At 33.3% G+C, this 19,091-nt stretch overlaps 2 protein-coding genes across 4 annotated transcripts; both read right to left on the bottom strand.

The window, feature by feature from the left end:
- Positions 1–1,531: 1,531 nt before the first annotated feature.
- LOC110821057 (boron transporter 4-like) lies at positions 1,532–6,425 on the bottom strand. Of its 2 annotated transcripts, none has more exons than XM_088221036.1 (14): positions 6,267–6,425; positions 5,303–5,414; positions 5,123–5,205; positions 4,845–5,037; positions 4,617–4,755; positions 4,358–4,523; positions 4,098–4,264; positions 3,853–4,026; positions 3,672–3,767; positions 3,425–3,541; positions 2,603–2,934; positions 2,126–2,390; positions 1,872–2,006; positions 1,532–1,774 (listed from the first exon to the last, which is right to left on the bottom strand). In XM_088221036.1, the coding sequence occupies exons 2-14, from the start codon at positions 5,404–5,406 to the stop codon at positions 1,748–1,750; spliced, it is 1,998 nt and encodes a 665-aa protein (XP_088077162.1). In that variant the 5' UTR covers positions 5,407–5,414; positions 6,267–6,425; the 3' UTR covers positions 1,532–1,747. The 2 variants fall into 2 exon arrangements, with proteins under 2 accessions (XP_088077162.1, XP_021906446.2); XM_022050754.2 differs by having other exon boundaries at positions 1,872–2,003; positions 6,267–6,424.
- A 9,560-nt stretch (positions 6,426–15,985) lies between these two features.
- LOC110820996 (tRNA (guanine-N-7) methyltransferase) lies at positions 15,986–19,055 on the bottom strand. Of its 2 annotated transcripts, none has more exons than XM_022050645.2 (2): positions 18,766–19,055; positions 15,986–17,017 (listed from the first exon to the last, which is right to left on the bottom strand). In XM_022050645.2, the coding sequence occupies exon 2, from the start codon at positions 17,013–17,015 to the stop codon at positions 16,257–16,259; it is 759 nt and encodes a 252-aa protein (XP_021906337.1). In that variant the 5' UTR covers positions 17,016–17,017; positions 18,766–19,055; the 3' UTR covers positions 15,986–16,256. The 2 variants fall into 2 exon arrangements, with proteins under 2 accessions (XP_021906337.1, XP_021906336.1); XM_022050644.2 differs by having other exon boundaries at positions 15,986–17,027; positions 18,766–19,054.
- Positions 19,056–19,091: the final 36 nt, after the last annotated feature.

Consider the following 19,091-nt stretch of genomic DNA (forward strand, 5'->3'; position numbering starts at 1 on the left):
TTAGCCATGGCCTTGAATGCTACCTAGTATGGGCCTCCATGTAGTTGAGCTACTTGACTTCTATACAAGGGAGCTCATCTTGTATACGAAGAATTGAGTAGCTTTTGTGTAAAGGATCTTATTCGATGTGAGTTTAAATGCTAGAGATTATAGACTTATCCATATCATTTATAATTCAACTTCGTTCACAATTTTCAATTCAAATAATCAAGTTTTCCATTTGTGGTTTGAATCTCAATTCTACAATTACAATTGAGATTAGAAAAATATGTTAGAGACCTCAAGTCTTGGTAGTAGAAATTCAACTTGCATATCTTCAATAAAATTGCAAATAAACTTCAACACTAGAAAAAAGCTATAATATCATTACCGTACAGTTATTTAATAAAAATTCGTAATTATAAATGAAAATTAAAATTTTTAATCGAGAATTATATATTAAAATAAATTACAAAATTCAAAACTGATTCATAAATCAAACGTTTAGTGTTATTAATATATAATATTTTTAAAAAAAAATTATCGAGAATTAAAATATTCTTAAAAAAAGTTGATAGAAATACTACATGCATTCATCTTAGCAGGCAAATGCTGAACAATAATATTCATTTCTAGTTGTCCTAAAAGAGTGCTAGAAATTCTCTTGCCTTGCCATAGCTTGGGACCATTCTTGCGTTAGGCTGTCAACTAATCAACCCAGTGCTTGTCTTATCCTCAAAGCAGGCAATTTCTTTGGTTTTCTTAGATATTGATTTGCCTGACCCTATTGGGTTGAGGTAGAGAAAGCACCAATCTATTATGACTTGGTGATTCTTGAGAGATTTTAAGGAGAATAATATACGCGAACCATCCATTTTTTTCCCTGTTCAAGTTGCAGTTATTGACAATTATCACTTATATGGTCTTTATTATTCAATGCCAAATGAGAGTATCTAACAAAAGAAATATTATTTTCAACACGCATACGAGTAAAAATTGAGTTGAAAGAGACAAAATTGAATGAATGGGGAGATGTGACGAAGGGGATTTGAGATCTCCCGCGGGCATACATTTACTTTGCGTGACGGAGAAAAGAGATGGTGAGTGCACGGTTTAGTTAAGGTGCTGAATATGTTTTCTTTTTCAAAGAAAATTCAATGGAAAGATTTATAAAAACTGTGAATCGCAAGTCTCAAATGTCTTTTGTCATTTGTATTTTTGGTTGATGGAGGGGGAGACCACCAACTTCAATCAATATTTTATTATTATTTTTTATGTGTAAGTAGTAAAATATTTGCAAATACTTTTTTTTTATAATTATTATTTTTGTAAAAATACTATTTGTTTACTTATAATCAAAAAAATTTATTCAAACCCTATTCATTTAAAAAATAGATAAATATTTATTTAAAAATAGATAAATACTTATTTTAAATTTAGAATATACTTTTTTTAGATATATTAAGAATTCTTTACACCTAATTAGATAATGTATCGAATCAAATTAAAAAAAAAAAAAAAGATTTTAGCCTTTGCCTATATTACAAATTGGTACAAGTTGAACCTAAGTTTACTTAATATTTAATTGTTAAGAACTAATTTCATATAATTAGTAAGATACATAAATAATTTATAATAATAGTGCATATAATGGGAGAGTGTAAGAACTTGAAATTCCCCCATTTCATATTGTAATTTGTTACAATTTTTTCAGTTTTCATGTTTCTTTGCCTTCATCAAGGATCTTGGTAGTTCTATCATCAACATTTCAGTCTATAATATCCTCAGGATAAACCTGCATATTCACAATACAGAAAGCTTATAAATATCATGTTTCCAACGCATTAGTTTCTGTAAATGTCATAAAAAGCAAACAACTTGTTATTCATTACCTGACCGCGCTTTTCATCACTGAAACTCACAGTTCTGATTTTAAACTCTCCTCTGCTAGTTGTTAATCCATCCAGTATCTCCCCACCATCAACTTCGCATTCCTCGGTTCCAAGACGAGGAGTTTCCCTGTCCTGCTAATTTAAAGTATTTTACATGAGCTAAAAGGGTTGTGATTTAACAAAAACAAAAAAAAAAAAGGAAAACATTTTTAATCATTTGGTTTTCAGCAATAGGGATGATGAGCATCAGATACCGCAGAGAGTCTTGGAGTTCCGGTGATCTCCTCGTATTCAGCAGCATCCAGTTCCCGGAGATGATGTGGAGTAAAAATCTTGGGGAGCAAGTACTGTCTTATGGTGATGAGGAGGAAGAAGGGCAAGGGAAACAAAATTCCAGCTATAGGAATCCATGTCACCCCAAAACAGACCAGCAAGTAAATGAACTGGAAGAGAGTAAACGCAACTATATATTTGTGTGGTACTGACTCCACAAAGGAAGCATGATCCTCCTCTAAGACCCTGCCAGACAGATCAAAAAGAAGAAAAAATTAGTCAATAACATATTGTTACTGTAAAAGCTCGAACTCACATTATTGATTCCAAAATCCTTATTTCTTTGATCAAATGCTGGTGAAATTAAACAGAAACTATGCTACTTCAATGCTACAAACTTGACTAACATAGATGTCCCATGAAGAGAAACTATGCTATTTGAGAAGAGCGTAGCTTACTTGTATCGCCTGCTTGGTGAAATGAAAAGCAGAAGCATTCTTTCCCAGAATTGATTACCAGGAAGACTGTCAATGGCCATGTAAGCAAAATATCCCCAAAGCACTGACGTTGGTATAAGCTTTACTGCTGGCACTGCACATACTGATGCTGCCACTAGGAGTGACTGTAACAGGTTGCTGACTCTCTGTTCATTGACTCTGACAGGCAGGTAAGGATCAATGTGCTTCTCAGGGTCAAACGTATGGTTTGCATTTTCACCTTCATTTTCACCTTTCATAACTGCATCCTTTAATTCTTGCAACTCTCTGACTACAATAGAAGTCGTCTCACCCTGTAACACATAGATGTCATCATGAAGAGTAAAATATTATAACTAATGCAAAATGTGAAATTGCATATGAACTTAAACGAATGAAGATGATGAAGGATATAGTTATCTTTACAACAAATGAATTATTTTTGCAAACTTGATTTGAAATCTTAATTTTGTGAAGTCATTCTCATTTGGCATGCAACCTAGATAATTTTCTGAAAATAGCGACTAAACAAATAAACAATCTTTTCTTTTGAATCATCATGCTTCATTTCATTTTTAAAGAATTTGAAACATATTGTAACATCAATTTACAATTTGTATGGAACTGATTATTCGTATTGAAACTATCAATAGATTTGTGAATTAATTCCACAGCTCATTTGTTCCAAACATACCAATAGATTCTTAAAAATGAGGTTTAAAGCTTCAAATTCAGGGATTGAGGTGATGATGATGGGTTAATTAAAACTTCTATAAGATATTATCTATGATTCAGTGTACTTACAAATGAACTGCTATCTATTTCGATGAACGCGGCTTGCATCTTGCCATAGATTTCTGAGTTGCTAGCTTCCTGCCTTATGCCTTCCTTGGCACTTTCTACCATCTTCTTTCGTATCAACTACCAAATAAAGGATGAATTAAACTATACATCTAAGTTGTTTTCGCAATTTTTTCTTATTGGTTCATGGCTTAGCTTTCCGCCTCCACTAGCACTCTTAATTGAAAATTTATGAATTTTATGCACCCACCTGTCTCTTGAAAACAGCAAGGCTCTTAGTGTGCATTGGGGACTGTGGGAGGACCCCATTTGAAGGAGGCAAACCAATCAATCCACAAAGCAATGTCTGAAACCAAGTGTTTAGCAATATGAATCATGAACTGAATTATAATATGAATCAAACAGCTAAAGTTGTGTCCTGTGATGTGTACCATAAATCCCAGCAACAAGATATCATAGTGGTAAGCTGAAGGGTTCTTAAGATTGAACTCCTTTTGCTGTGCCATTTGTGATGCAACACTGTGGTCGAAAAAGTAAAGCCCAGCAATCATCAGAGCAGGAATAAAGGCAGCAAAGATGTAAATCGGAGGCACCTTCCACATATCCTGCATTCGGAAGACATATCAGCTTTCACTGAATACTTCTCTATGGCTTCCTCTCCATTAACTGTTATTACCTTTATAACACTCCAATGGCCTACTGATGTAGACTCCCACGGGAGAGGGCTAAAGAGCCTTCTGGGAACACCTTTTGGAATTTCTCTAGGCATGCTAAATGACAATGCTGTCCACAATAAGACCATCAATGGCACACCATAGTCCGCAATGAAACTCCTAAACCAGCCTGTAATTATATATTCAACAATTTTCAAATTCGACAGGTTAGCTGCCTTCATTATTGCAGTTACAAAAGTACATTGAAATCTGCTTCACTAACCTGTACCATATTGCCATGACCTTGCTTTTCTACTCTTCAAAGCAGTATAGAGAAGGCCAAAAGTAAAAATAACCCCCAATAATCCATTAGTGTAAAGCCATTGAAATTGATACTTCTCTGATTTACTATCTTCTGCTTTTGGAATTTGAAACTCACTCACCATTCCCTGTGATTTAAACATTTGACAAGTGATCAAGCTTACTTTTATGAATTACCCATTCCATTAGCAAAAAGTTTTTCAAATTTCCTGTGAACTTACCTTGATGGCTTCTTGAATGAACAGAACAGCAATCAACATGCCAAAAAGCTCACCAGCAATTCTTGTAAATCTGTTGATAATAGTGCAAGCATTGAATATTGCTAGAAGAAACAGCAAGAGAGCTGTCCAGATGCAGACCCTGTCAAAGTAACAAAACAGTACATCAAGAACTTCAACCAAAATCAATACTACTTTCTATCAGAAATTCTGACAGTGATTTCAGTTTACCATCCAGCCCAAGCCAAGTACAGTTCCTTTCCCAAATCTTCCCTTCCTTTAGCAAAGTTGTACAAATAAGTGTACATTATAACAGTTGGTTCTGCAACTCCCAATATCAGAAGAGGTTGCCCGCCAAGGATCGAGTGTATGATGCCACATAGTGCTGTAGAAGCCAAAGTTTCCACTGTGCTCAAACTTCCATCTACAATCAGACAAAAGTCAGGTTACTTCAAAAATTATATTTCTCGAAAAAAAGATGATTTTCTTATGGTAAACTGCTAGCTAACCTGTATCTCTACTCAATTGTTCACCGAAAGCTATAACAGGAAGGGCAGACGCAAAGAAGATGAATGTAGTTGGTGCCAAAATCCTTCAGTAAGAGGTAAGATAAATTAAGAATTTTCAAGTATTTGCTGCAATATAAGGCGGTTTTGAGTTCTAGATAACAAGAATATAGAAAAAAGTACCCAAGTCCAGAACGAATGCCACCAATCCAGTCCTGCTTGTAGCACAAGGCTCTTCCATGGAGATCTGCTGTAATACCCCAGAAAGGGGCTTTGAAGTTTTCCATTCCTAACTCTTAAAGAGAAGAAAGAAACTCACTAGTTGATTGCGTATTGAATTGTGAAAAGAAAATATCACAAGAAAAACACAAATCTCCTCCCTCTCCCTCCCGCCCCCATGAAAATGCCGTGAAACATAACATCTTTTAGAATCCTTTAGGAATGATTATTAGAAAATAAGAGAACATATAAATAAGAGGATGCAGGATTCTTCTTGTTTCATGAAATTTTAGTTCTTCATTAAATCATAAACTACAGAAAAGTGGAGCACAATGACTGATAGGATCTCCGGTCAACATGACAAGAAGTCTGGAAAAAATTACCGTACCAAACATTTACTAAAAGAAAAGGTTAGTAACCTTTTCTTTTTATGTTTTTTATGCAATAACCAGTCCAAATAAATCAGTAAAGATTACCATCCAATTTACTTAAAGAAAAAACTCTTATTTGCAGAACCAAATCCATGGAGGCTTAGAAAAAAATACCGTTATAAATCTCAAATACCGAAAAGAATATATACAACACCTATCAATATCTACAAACAGAATCAAATAAATCACTGAAATCGATTCTTGAGGAGGCTCATTTATCCCTCCTTCTGATTGTCCATGTCCGAACAACATAAAGCAAAAAAAAAAAAAAAAAAAAAAAGATGAAAGTCAAAGCGGACAATAACATTTTCTTCAACCAATCTGTATTTCACATTCAAAAGTCGAAATAGAGCACGAAAACAAAAATAATAAAGTATTGATACCACCATGCAAGCACAAGAAACAGAACTCCATCCAGTCTTTACTATCGGCCGTATAATATACACACGTACTTATATATATTATGATATAAATATGTATAGGTATATAACATTTACCAGAGACAATGGTGTCTAGATATTGCAGTGAGGAATAGAGGTTTCTGAAGGTTTTCTTTTTCTTCTTCTTCTTCTTCACTCGGCGGCTTGAGGCAGATGACTCAAAACGGTCCTTTAGTTTTTATAAGGAAGAATAAATCGCACAGCTCACAAACCTTATTACGTCTTAACATATTACCCGCGTCAATCGCGGGGTCCACAAGATGAGCTCCAATCCTCTACACACGCCTTAAGTGCAACCGCTTGTTCAATTTTCTTAGTGAAAAAATAAGAAGAGCCTAAAAATTGAAAATTAAAATAAATACACATATGAAAACTTAATAAACAAAAATTAAATAAACGCAAAAAAATAAAGTAGAAAAACCTCAGTAATCAATATAGTGTCAGATAAAATTTTAAATAGTTAATTAATTAATTAGTTGTAGTATCCAAATCCGAAATTTAGGCTGAAATAATATTAAAAAAATAAAAATAATATATATAAATATAATTTTTATATTTATAAATTTTTATTTAATGCAAAAATTAGAAAAAAATAGGTAGATGATGAAATTGAAAATAATTTTGAGAAAAAAAAAGTGAAAATTTGGGTTCGGATGATATTTTTGAAAGAAAAATCGAAAACTAGGAGTCAAACACAATTTAAAAAAAATATGCAACGTAGACATTCCCAAAATAACATTTCGAACTAGTCATTTGGACTAACTAACGCTCCAGCCATCTTCATGGACTTGATGAACAAGATTTTTAGACAATTCATGCATCAGTTCATCATTGTTTTCATCGATGATATCTTAATTTATTCAAAAAACAGAGAAGAACACGCTCACCATCTGACTCAGGTTTCGCGAGTTCGCAAAAAGAAGAAACTGTATGCAAAGTTGAGTAAGTGTAGATTTTGGCTTGAGCAAACTTCCTTCATAGGGCACATCATATCAAAAGATGGAGTGTCGGTGAACTCCGAAAAAGTTGAAGCAGTGCTCGGCTAAAAAAAATTTACCTCGGTTAAGGAGATCCGTAGCTTTCTGGGGATGGCAGGTTATTACCGCAGATTTGTAGAAGGATTTTCTAGCCTACCTGCTCCCTTTATTCGGCTCACAAAGAAGAATGTTAAGTTTGAGTGGAACGAGGACTGTGAAAAAAGTTTTTTAAAACTAAAGAGACAGTTGACAACTACACCTATGTTAGCCTTGCCGAGTAGATTGGGTGAATATACAGTCTACAGTTATGCCTCTTACCTAGGGTTGAGTTATGTTCTGATGTAAGATGAAAATGTCATAGCCTATGGGTTCAGACAGTTGAAGAGTTATGAAAAAAACTACTCCACCCATGACTTAGAACTGGCCGCAATTATCTACGCTTTGAAGACTTGACGCAATTATTTGTATGGGGAGACCTTTAAGATCTATACCGATCATAAGAGTTTGAAATATATATTCACTCAAAAAAATCTCAACATGCGTAAGAGAATGTGGATAGAATTCCTCAAGGACTATGATTGCGACCACTCAGGTAAGGATAATGTTATAGTTGATGCACTCAGTAGGAAAAGTGTAGGTACATTAGCTTATTTGATAGTTTCCGAATGCAGGCATATAGGAACCGCACAATAGGTACAGCTTCAGGACATAAAGAAAGTCATATGTTTAGGGCACCTGACTGTTCAACCTGAGTTAATCTAGAGAATAAAAGAAACTTAATCTGCGGATTCTACCCTAGCAGCCCTCAAGAAAGATGCAAAACAGGGAGTTAATTCAGAATTTCGAGTCTCTACCGATGGGATGCTCAGATTCTAGGACATGGTGTGTATTCCAAGTGACAGTGAGTTGAAAAGGAACATCATGATAAAGGCTCATACCTCAAAGTTTGTCATACATTCTGAAAGCACTAAAATGTATCAAAGTATGTGATCCCGATTTTGATGGAATTGGATAAAAAGAGATGTAGCTGACTTCGTTTTTAAGTGTTTGGTATGTCAGCAAGTCAAGACAGAGTATCAACGCCCAGGTGGACTACTTCAGCCATTACCAATTCCAGAGTGGAAGTGGGAATATATCACTATAGATTTCGTGACAGGATTACCTAAGACACACTCATGACATGATGTCATCTGGGTAATTATTGACCGGCTTACTAAGTCTTCCCACTTATTGGCCATCAGAATGACTAATCCTTTGGACAAGTTGGCAATAATGTATATCCAAGAGATAGTAAAATTACATGGAGTGCTAGTGACAGTAATGTCCACCCCATGTTTACTTTTCGGTTTAGGTCTAGCTTTCAGTAAGGCATGAGAACGAAACTATCCTTTAATGCTGCATTCCACCCTCAGATTGATGGACAGTCAGAAACGACAATCCACACACTTGAGGATATGCTTCGAGCTTGTGTTCTTGACTTTAGAGGCCATTGGGATAACCATCTATCCCTGATAGAGTTCGCCTATAATAACAGCTACCAAAGAAGCATTGACATGACTCCGTATGAGGTATTGTATGGCCGCCCATGCAGATCATCGATATGTTGGGAAGAGATGGTGATAGGAAAGTGTTCGGCCCAGATCTTGTAGATGAGACTATAGACAAAATATTTAAGATTAGAAAGAATATTCAGACGGCTCAGAGCAAATAGAAGAGTTATGCAGACACTTGGAGGAGGGATTTAGAGTTTGAGAAAAGCAATCAGGTGTTCCTTAAGATCACCATTTCAAGGAAATAAGTAGGTTTGGCAAGAGGAGGAAACTAAATTCTCGGTTTATTTGATTATTTAAAATCTTAGATAGAATTGATACCGCCACCTACAGACTGGCACTGCCTCCAGAACTTTTCAGGGTCCACAATATATTTCATGTGTCCATGCTACGCAAGTACAACCTGAATCCCTATCACGTCTTAGCCCACGAGCCTCTTTCACTTTAGGAGGACCTGTCCTGCGAGGAAGTACCGGTCGGTATTGTGGACTGAAAGAGCAAATTACTCCGCAACCAGGAAATTTCCTTTGTTGAGATCCTATGGCAGAATCACACACCGAGAGAGGTCACATAAGAGCTAGAATCAGACTTCAAAACCTAATATTTTCAACTATTTGATCGAGAGTGAGGGAGACAAATTTGAGAAACCAAATTTCTTTTAGGGGGGGGGGGGGGAGTTGTAATACCTAAATTAATTTTTTATGTGATTCAAATTAATTTGTAAAAGTAATTTTTAAAATTTTTAAATTTTAATTTAGTGTAATAATGAAAGAAATTTGAATGAGTATGAAGTTGAAAATAATTTTGGAAAAAAGAAGTAAAAATTTGGGTTATAAGTGTATTTTTGAAAGAAAAATCGGAAAGTGGGGGTTAAAATACAATATAAAAAAATTGTGCCACGTAGGATTTTCGGTCAGCAACTCAGATAAACCAGAACGCGTCGCGTGGTAGCGGACACTAACACGGTACCACATGGGAGGCCATGTGAGCGATCCACGTGCCCGCGATCAGACAGCCCAGATCTGCTCGCGCGCGTACGCACGGCCCAGATGCATGCACTCCTCAGACATGATCGGACGGTCAGATTTAAATGTGATTAACAGTTCAGATCTACTTCTTATTTAATCGCGATCGGACAGTCTAGATCAAATGCGATGGATAGCCCAGATTAAAAGGGGACGTGTATAAACAACCTTCTTCACACCAAACCCTAACCCTAGCCACCAGACACCTTCGCTGGAGAAGAAGACCCAGCTGCCGAGAAGGAGAGCTGCCGCCACCCACCCCTGTGTTAGAGCCACTTCCGACCGCGAAAGAGGTAAAAAAATTTTTATTTGCTCAGAATTCAATTTTAAACACCCATATGGCCAAATCAGAGCTAAAAGACCAGCAGATTGGTCGAAAATTGGGAGCAAAGTCCGGCGGCACCGTAGTGGATAATTTTAAAAACTGCATTTGATGAAGCCCTTCTCGATTTTCTTTCTCTATAGATTGATCGAAGCAAGACACCCAACCGCAAAAGTGAGCGGGCGGAGCCGCCGCACTGGAGAACCCCCCCGCTTGTGAGTTTTAGTTTTTTTTTTTATTTTTTTTGGACCAACCGAGGTCCCTTAACATATTTTCTCACAGGGATTAATACAAAATCGGTCGAAACCAACCCGAGGCGAACTGCCATAGGAGCTCGGCAGAGCCGTCGTGCCAGAATTCTAAAATTTGCCAAAAATGGGTCCTGACACTATTTTTGGATTTTTTGGGATATTTGTAGGTACTTGTAGCGCGTTTTAATTTCCAAAGAAAAATTCAGGGAACCCAGAGACTGCTAGTAGGCACAGTCAATAAGTTTAGCTTTTCAGACATTAATTTGAGTAAGAATCCCTCACCCTATTCTCTGTTATGGAATTGAAGTTAAATTAACAATAATACGGTGTTGTGTACAATTTAGAAAATATCCAAAATTAATTACAAGTTACTAATGGAACTAGAATAAGAAATTATCTACTGTTGTTTTTTTGATTATTTTTATGGTTTGAATACATGATAGTATATGATTGATCGATTTTATATCTTTGAATGCATGTATTGTTTGTTTTATGGGTTTGCGGTTGAATTGGAAAAAAAAGATATTAAATAAAAATGAAAAATTGAGTGATTAAGTGAATGGATGAAACGACAGCCTTATTAGATATTCTTGGAGATGATGGACAGATCGAGTGCATAAGGAACCCTACCGTGAATGTTGCCTTATACCGGACGAGGTATCGAGATTTGGTAATTTTGCGCTCATACCGGACGGGGTATAGAGACGACCCGTTTCACCATCATAACAGATGATGCATTGATGTTTAATGGTTTTGCGCTCATACTGGACAGAGTATGGGGACGACCCGTTAATTTGAAATATTAAAGAAAAGGGTTCACACATTGTGGGGATATCCCTATGAACCCCTATGGATACCAGTAGGCTAATAAATGATAGAATTATTGTTCAAATCGATTACATATGAAATCAAGATCTTATGTTATTATCTTTATAAGTTGTTTTGTAAATCTTACTACGGTAAATAGATGGTAAAAGATTTTATTTATGATAAATAAATTTGTTTAATTAAGAGCTCCATTAGTTGTTTTGATTTTTCTACCAACCTTTATTTCTATGTCGGTGAGTAGTGTGATATTCTTACTGGGTTAGTGTAGCTCATCTCTTATTTAATCATTTCATATCAAGAGGATTAGGATTCAGAACCCGATCCACAAGAGGGTTGCGAGTAGGATACCTGTTTTATTTATTTTTCATTTGTTTCCTTATTTTCTTTGTATTTCCTTCAAAAGGTAACTCCCATAGCATTATTTAGAATTTTTAAGTTTTTGTGTAAAAAATTTAAACTTTAACTATTTATTTCGTTTCCGCACTAAATTCATAATTTATTTCCTTTAGAATTTTCGGGATCGTTACAATTGTCTTGCTATGATTTTGCATTAGCACACTAGTTTCTTCGTTTATTTTATCTCCTGCATCTATATAGATTTTAGAATCAAATATTCACGATAAAAAATTATCAATCATGCTGTAAAGAGAAAATTTTAAATATTACTAAATTTGTTGTGATAAATTTATGATAAAATATTACTAATTTATATAAGAAATCTATTAACTTAAAAAATGTATAGGAATAACATGTGAATTAAAATGAATATATATACATAATTTAATTAAAAATAAAGTAAAAATTTAAGTAAGAAAAATAACTTTTGAAATGGTGTGTTAATTCACAAGTATCTACCGCAGAACGCAATCAAATTTTTTACAGTGAATCTATGTACTCTTTTATTTATTTTTTTTCATTGATTCAGTACGAGATTTCATATTTAAATTTTTAGATTTGATTTGATTTGAAAAAATTTTCTAATACATATAGTACAAAGTTGGACATTAGTGTTATCTTGATAAGTAACATCAATAATTATTATTATTTTTTTAATTTAGATGATACATTTATTTATTTATCATAAAATATATTTCCAAATTTATAGTTATTAATCTATATATATATTATATTATAAATAATATTTTCGTCCGGTGAATAACAATTGTATCACAAGCAGTTGGGATATTGACGTTATAAGCCTGGTCTTCCATCGTTACACTACTTTATATTATATTATAATATACATATTGTAATTAGTATTATTTAAACTCATATTGAGAATATATATATAAATTTATAATAATTAATATATACACCGTACAGGATATACGTAAGTAAAAGATATTTAATGATAATTACGATAAATTCTTGCAATTAATAATTTTTTCATTCATTTAATATTTATGTTGACTCAATGTCAGTACTTAAAGTCAACTTGTGACTATATATTATATTATTATATATAATTGTGAGTTTTGTAAAATCTAACATCCTAGATTCCATTCTTTATCAAATTATTCAAATGTTCAGCATGACCCCTAATACCCATATTTAATTCTAAAAATATTTTAATAAAACTATATGGTATCAATTTTTCAACAATATATATCAAAATAAAAATATAATAACCTATAGTTGTAATTAATTATATGCAATTTTGGGTTATTGCTATTTTTTTCTGGGTTTTTTTTTTTTTGTGGGTGTTGTTTTTGTTTACTTTATCTTAAGCTTGGGTTTGTATTTAATAATTGATTATATATATCTATATCTATATATATATATATGTGGATAAGTTTAGGATCATTTGTTTGTACTTGGGTTAATTGATTAATCCAGTCAAAGATTTGACTTTTTGATAATTTGATTAAAAATAAACTTGATTAATTTAATTTTTTAATTTTTCATATAAATATGCATATGTAGAACCCTAACTATTTCATAGGTATTATATCTTTTATATATTTCGATCTCAATATTTCTATATATGTATGTTACCTCAGTTAGTCTATATTTTCCTTGTGTGTGTGTATATGTGTGTGTGTGTGTGTGTGTGTGTGTGTGTGTGTGTGTGTGTGTGTGTGTGTGTGTGTGTGTGTGTGTGTGTGTGTGTGTGTGTGTGTGTGTGTGTGTGTGTGTGTGTGTGTGTGTGTGTGTGTGTGTGTGTGTGTGTGTGTGTGTGTGTGTGTATATACTTATACTAGTTAAGTTTCAAGATTTTCAATTAAATTAATATATTCCATACAAATTTTATATTTTATTTTGTTCATTTTTTTTACAAATCATACGTTGCAATAACTTTTTTCTATTTTTTAAGTTGTAAATATACGTATTTGACCAAACTTTAAGTTATCAATACAAAAAAAAAATAAATTATTTGTATGTATGTAATTAACATTAATATCTAAAATGAGTCAATAGAAATATTAAAATCATAAAATTGTCATTGACATATATATATGGATATATGTTAAGTAATCAAAATGTACATATATGACAACATATGAACATTTTATATCAGCATATAAATCTATATCTATATTTTGTAGTCAATATAAAAAGTCTTCATATACTATAATAAATCATAATAATACAAAAGTAATAATTATAAAATAAATAATATAAACTATTTGGACGCATGTAAAGCCGTATATGCTTACATACCTTTATATATAATATTATATAACCTGTGCTGAATTCAACTTCTAACAACTTCGTGAAGAAAACTTTTTAACTTTCAAAATCATATACAAATACATAACTATATGTATATATATATATATATATATATGTATTATATATAGGCAAATCCTCAGAATAAAAATTATATATTCGTGGTGTACAATTAAAAGTCGGTCATTATCAATATCAAAAGGAAAAGAACTTGAATGAAAACGATACGCCCTTGGATTCTTCATAGGCTGCGTGCATGGCTTATATAAACACTCGTAGCATGCACCGCTGAAACATAAAATACGCATATATGGGTGTATATATATATATATATATATATATATGTGGTGATCATGATGATTTGTTTTGTGATAGGAAACTGGCTTGGGAAATGTGTGCTTTTCTGCTCTTCTCAACTAAGAGACAACATAAGAGGAATTGAAAGAGTTTTTTTGACCATCCATATACATAGATTACCCAAAAGAAATTACATATATATTATATATATATAAACTTAATTATAACCATCCATATATATATAGATTTTTCTAAAAAGTTATATTGCATTTATGTACATCCCATATTTTCATGCACGACAAAATTACGTAGTTATTTTCCTATTGTGAACATGCAATTATTAATTAAAGAAGGAAAAAAAAAAAACAGAAATTAGTATCTTCTTTTATTACAGTACAATACATATATATATATATATATATATATATGGATCAAGTTAGACAAAAATCGAAATTTAAATCTCTATATAAATGAAAACATGGATAGCTGCTGAATCAAAATCTGGTATTTCCATAAATTTGGAAAATCAGAATTACATACTTCTCTGTTCTTAAATATAGAGTTTACCAAAAAAGGAAAGAAGTAAAGAGCTGGGATTTTACCAAAAAAGGAAAAAGGTAAAAAAATCTGGGATTTTACTGAAAAGGGAAGTAAGTTTAAAGTGCGGGACTTTTGCTGTTTTTACTCGTTTGAAACGTAGCAGGTTTGGTACGAGCAAAACAGAAACCTAAAAGCTGGTTTCGTGATGTAATTAGGTGGGGTTTGGGGACGTCACGGGTGACGTTAAAAATTTAATGATAAAAAATTTCACGTATTTTTTTAATTAAAAATAATAAATAAAATTCATAATTGCGGTAATGATAAAATAAATTAACTTTAGACACGGACTTATAAATAGTTCTAATGAAAAATAATAATATGATTAAGTTATTATTATACACAAAATAAGTATTTATTTTTATTAAATAATATCATTATAGATATTGTAATAATTTATATAGGTATTTAGTACCGTAATAAGGTTAATAAATAAGTTTTTAAATTAAATTATTACATGAAACTTTATATGTTCAATAAAAAATCTAATTATATCAATAATACGGGATTTAATTCGATTATAATTAACTTATGTGTGATTAATCATACGATGATGCAAAAAGTTATGTAATTTCATTTATACTCTTTTAACTTTATTAGTTATTGGTGTAATTTAGATTGCATATAATTTAGTAGTTAATGGTTTATTATTCTTAGTAAATATGCGATAACACTTTATAACAAAAGCTTGCAAGAATGTTATCATGTGATTTATAGAATGAGTTTTCGCACACCCATATATATATATGTGTGTATATATATATGTGTGTGTATTAGTCTTCATTTGAGTATGTACTAGTGGCTAAATTTTCTTGGATTGCAAGGGGATTTGATATTTTGCAGTTGTATATGATAAGACAAAGGTTTGGTCAAATGAATTTGATAAAATCAATACTCTGGGCTATGTTTTTAGGAACAGCAGGTATAAGAAACATATTTGCATGAAATAAATTATTTATACTTTAGGAGTCATAATATGTTGATAAAAGTTACTTGTTATGTAACGTATCAAATTATATTGTAAATTAATGAGATAATGTAAGAAATTCACATTTAATTTCTTAGTAATTTTCAACATTAAAGTTTTATTTAATTTCTCTTATATTCCTTAACCCCATTGTTGACTACCTAGAACAGAACTCAGAGTTCTTGGCTAGTAGTTATTTACTTACTCCAGGTTTACTGACTTTAAAATTCAAGAATGGATTTTAGAATTAGGGGAAGATAGTTAGGTAGAGCACCCAAATGAACACTGTCAATTTCACAAAACAAAAGAGCACATGCTCTGAAATGCATTTATACTCCTAACTTTGTGAAAAATAATATTACAGTAAAAGCAATGCCTGATATTGTAACAAATCAAATGCTCAAACGACCTGCAAAATTCAACTTTTTTTTTTTTTTTGGCTGAAGTGCATAATACTGTAATTGGTAGTAGAATTCTGAGAAGCCATCTAAAAATCCATTACTTTACTCAGCTACTCATCCATACATTCAGTAAGGCTGAAGTACCAAGTCCTTAAATTAGTACTATAAAGCCGGCACAATACGTCTATAAACGGCTCGAAAGGTCTGTCCTCCATTCCTTGCAACCTTTTGCCCTTCTTCGGTTGCAGAACTCAAGAGCTTTGTGATTGGATCTGCTTCAAGCTCTTCCTCTGTCAGGGCCTCAAACATGGGGTGGCCTTCCAGACGAGCCTTCATCCAATCTCCAAGTTCTTCTACATCTGTAATTGTGTATATAATCCCGCCAACTCTAAGAACATAAGCATACTCATCTAACAAGTGCTGACTAATCACTCTACGCCTATGGTTCTTCTCTTTGAAATGAGGATCTGGGAACAGGAAAAACATCTTTGAAAGCTGTCCCTTCTCAAAGTAGTTTGGAATGTATTTCATGGAATTGGTCCTAACGACTGAGACATTTTGGTACTGACCAGGGTGTGTTACCCTTAATGCTAAAATTCGTTCCTTGACATATTCCGTCACTTTATCCCTTAGCTCCATTCCAATCATTAGTGTTTCAGGGAAAAGCGTTGAAAGGCTAATTAGAAGCCCTCCAAAACCACAACCAACATCTGCAAACTCAACCTTCTTAGATTTCTCAGCCAGTTCAGATGAAGGAAATATTTGAGGAAAATGAAGGGAATAATCAACATGACTTGGGGAGAGTGGAACTGGGAAGTGGGAATCACTTAGAGGGTTGCTATGTGCTCGTGCTCGGTAGAAACGCTTCCGAGGCAAGCCAGTTGACTTGCTGAAATTCGGGTTTGCTTCACTTTCCAGCATACCTGAAAGCTCCTAGAGCCACAAAGTAGGAATCTTTCAGAATTTGATGTACACATATAGAAGGAACTTGAAGTAAAAAGGCAGAAGAAATTCACATATAGATAATATTCCATTAAAACAAGCATCTTGCAAAACTAAACTGGAATTAAAAATTGACTGAAACTGAGACTAAAATCAATGAGAATATATATATATATATATATATATATGGATAGAGAGAGAGATAGAGAGAAAAAGAGAGATATAAATAATCGTATCATCCATGTCTCTACAAAAGAGGCGACCATATTTTTACTATAGCCAATGATCATCAACAGATGAAACCTCCATCAATCATATCTAGCACGTGCTATAAAGAATAGTGGATCCAAGAAGGAATGACCTCAGAATTCAATTGCATCCAAATATTTATACAATGAAGCAATGCTCAAGATGAAGTGTACAAATTTCAAAGCAATGACTCAAAATTTGATAGCTCCATAAGAAATGTCTCTTGAAACATAACTGCAAATAATGTGTTCTCACAATATTTAGAATCAGGCCAATCAATCGGCTAACAGACTCTCATCTGATGGTCTCTAATTTTAGGAACACATAATCAAGAAAAAATAGGTGAGGAACCCCAAAAGCAACATTTTTTAATAATAAGTATACTAGGGAAGAAAAGGCTCTTCCTTAAGTATAGGAGATAAATACTAGAAACACAATGCGAGCATGGTATATACTATTGGTATTAAATTTCAATATCCAGGACTATGAAAAGAGAAAAGGAGAAACAAATGGTGAAACAAGAAAATTCTGTCAACAAATATGAAATGAAGGTGCAGATATTAACTAAAATAACCCAGTGGAAGATATAGGAATGCAATAGAGGCTGGCTTTAAAACCCCATTTTAAGGCTACTAAGCTCGCACGGAGGCGGGAGGGGGGAGAGGGAAATCAGGGTTCTTAAAATACGGCCTAGATTTTCATGCATAAATCCTTAAACCAGATTAGTATCTTATTATTTCCATCCAACAAAAGAGGAGTAATCCATCCAGTTATCCAGCTTATATGAGCTGAATGCAGAAGCAGCAGGGCAGCAGCAGCAGAACACTACGTTTCACACACACAATCTTAACACACAAACAAGAAAATTTCCAGATTATTAGGGAAAGAAACTATTAAAAGAAATAAAGATTGTAACACCAAAAGAAAATAATACACTTAACACCCAAACTAAATGAACCCCTGAACAGAAAACGAGTAAGCAATTCACGGTAATACCTCAAAAAGAAGCCACCCGAAGAAAGTAGTGCATACATTCAAGCACTTCACCGGCAATGAGGTGAACTCACAAATACCAAAGGGTGGTGTATATACTACTAACAAAGGATTCATTTCCAACTAAACTACACGTTCGTGGTCATTAAACCTACACACAACATTATAGAGTAAAAAAAAGCTTATCCACAAGGCAAGCCAGCACGAATCTCAAATATTTAATCATATTTTAATATTTAATTCGCACATAGAAAAGAAACATGGAAATAGAAGACATGAAAACAGAACAGCGAAAAGCATCAAACAAGTAACAACAATATCAAACACGATGATAACCTAATCCTCAAAAGTGACCTAGAAATCAACATTCCCAACATAGTCTAAAATAAAGATCAAATCCTTCAATACACGTAAAATGACAATCAGATTTGTTTATATATTTTTTTTATCTAGAATCAAATGAGAGTGAGGAGAAGCGGTTTATTACCTTTATGAACGGATGTCCGACGACCGGAGAAGCGAAATCCTGTGAGAGTATCGTTGCTTGCAGGCGGTCGAAGCACGTGAACCGCCGGAGAAGATAGGAGAAGAGATCTATCAAAGGCTTGGACAGAAGACAGGACCTTCCAGTGGCCAACGGAGATGAAGGAAGAGTGTTCTGAGATACCTGGAAATTTGCGAGAGACGAGAGAGGCTAGGTCACTGATGAGAGGGTTGTGCGAAAGCAGAGATGGTCGCTAGGGCGGTTAAACCTTTGGTGGCGGACGGCTAAAATGGAAGAAAATATAAGTGGGTGAAAAACTTTTTTTTAAT

This window comes from Carica papaya, chromosome 5 (genome assembly GCF_054855325.1).
Source record: "Carica papaya isolate Zhongbai chromosome 5, ASM5485532v1, whole genome shotgun sequence".
NCBI lineage: Eukaryota > Viridiplantae > Streptophyta > Magnoliopsida > Brassicales > Caricaceae > Carica > Carica papaya.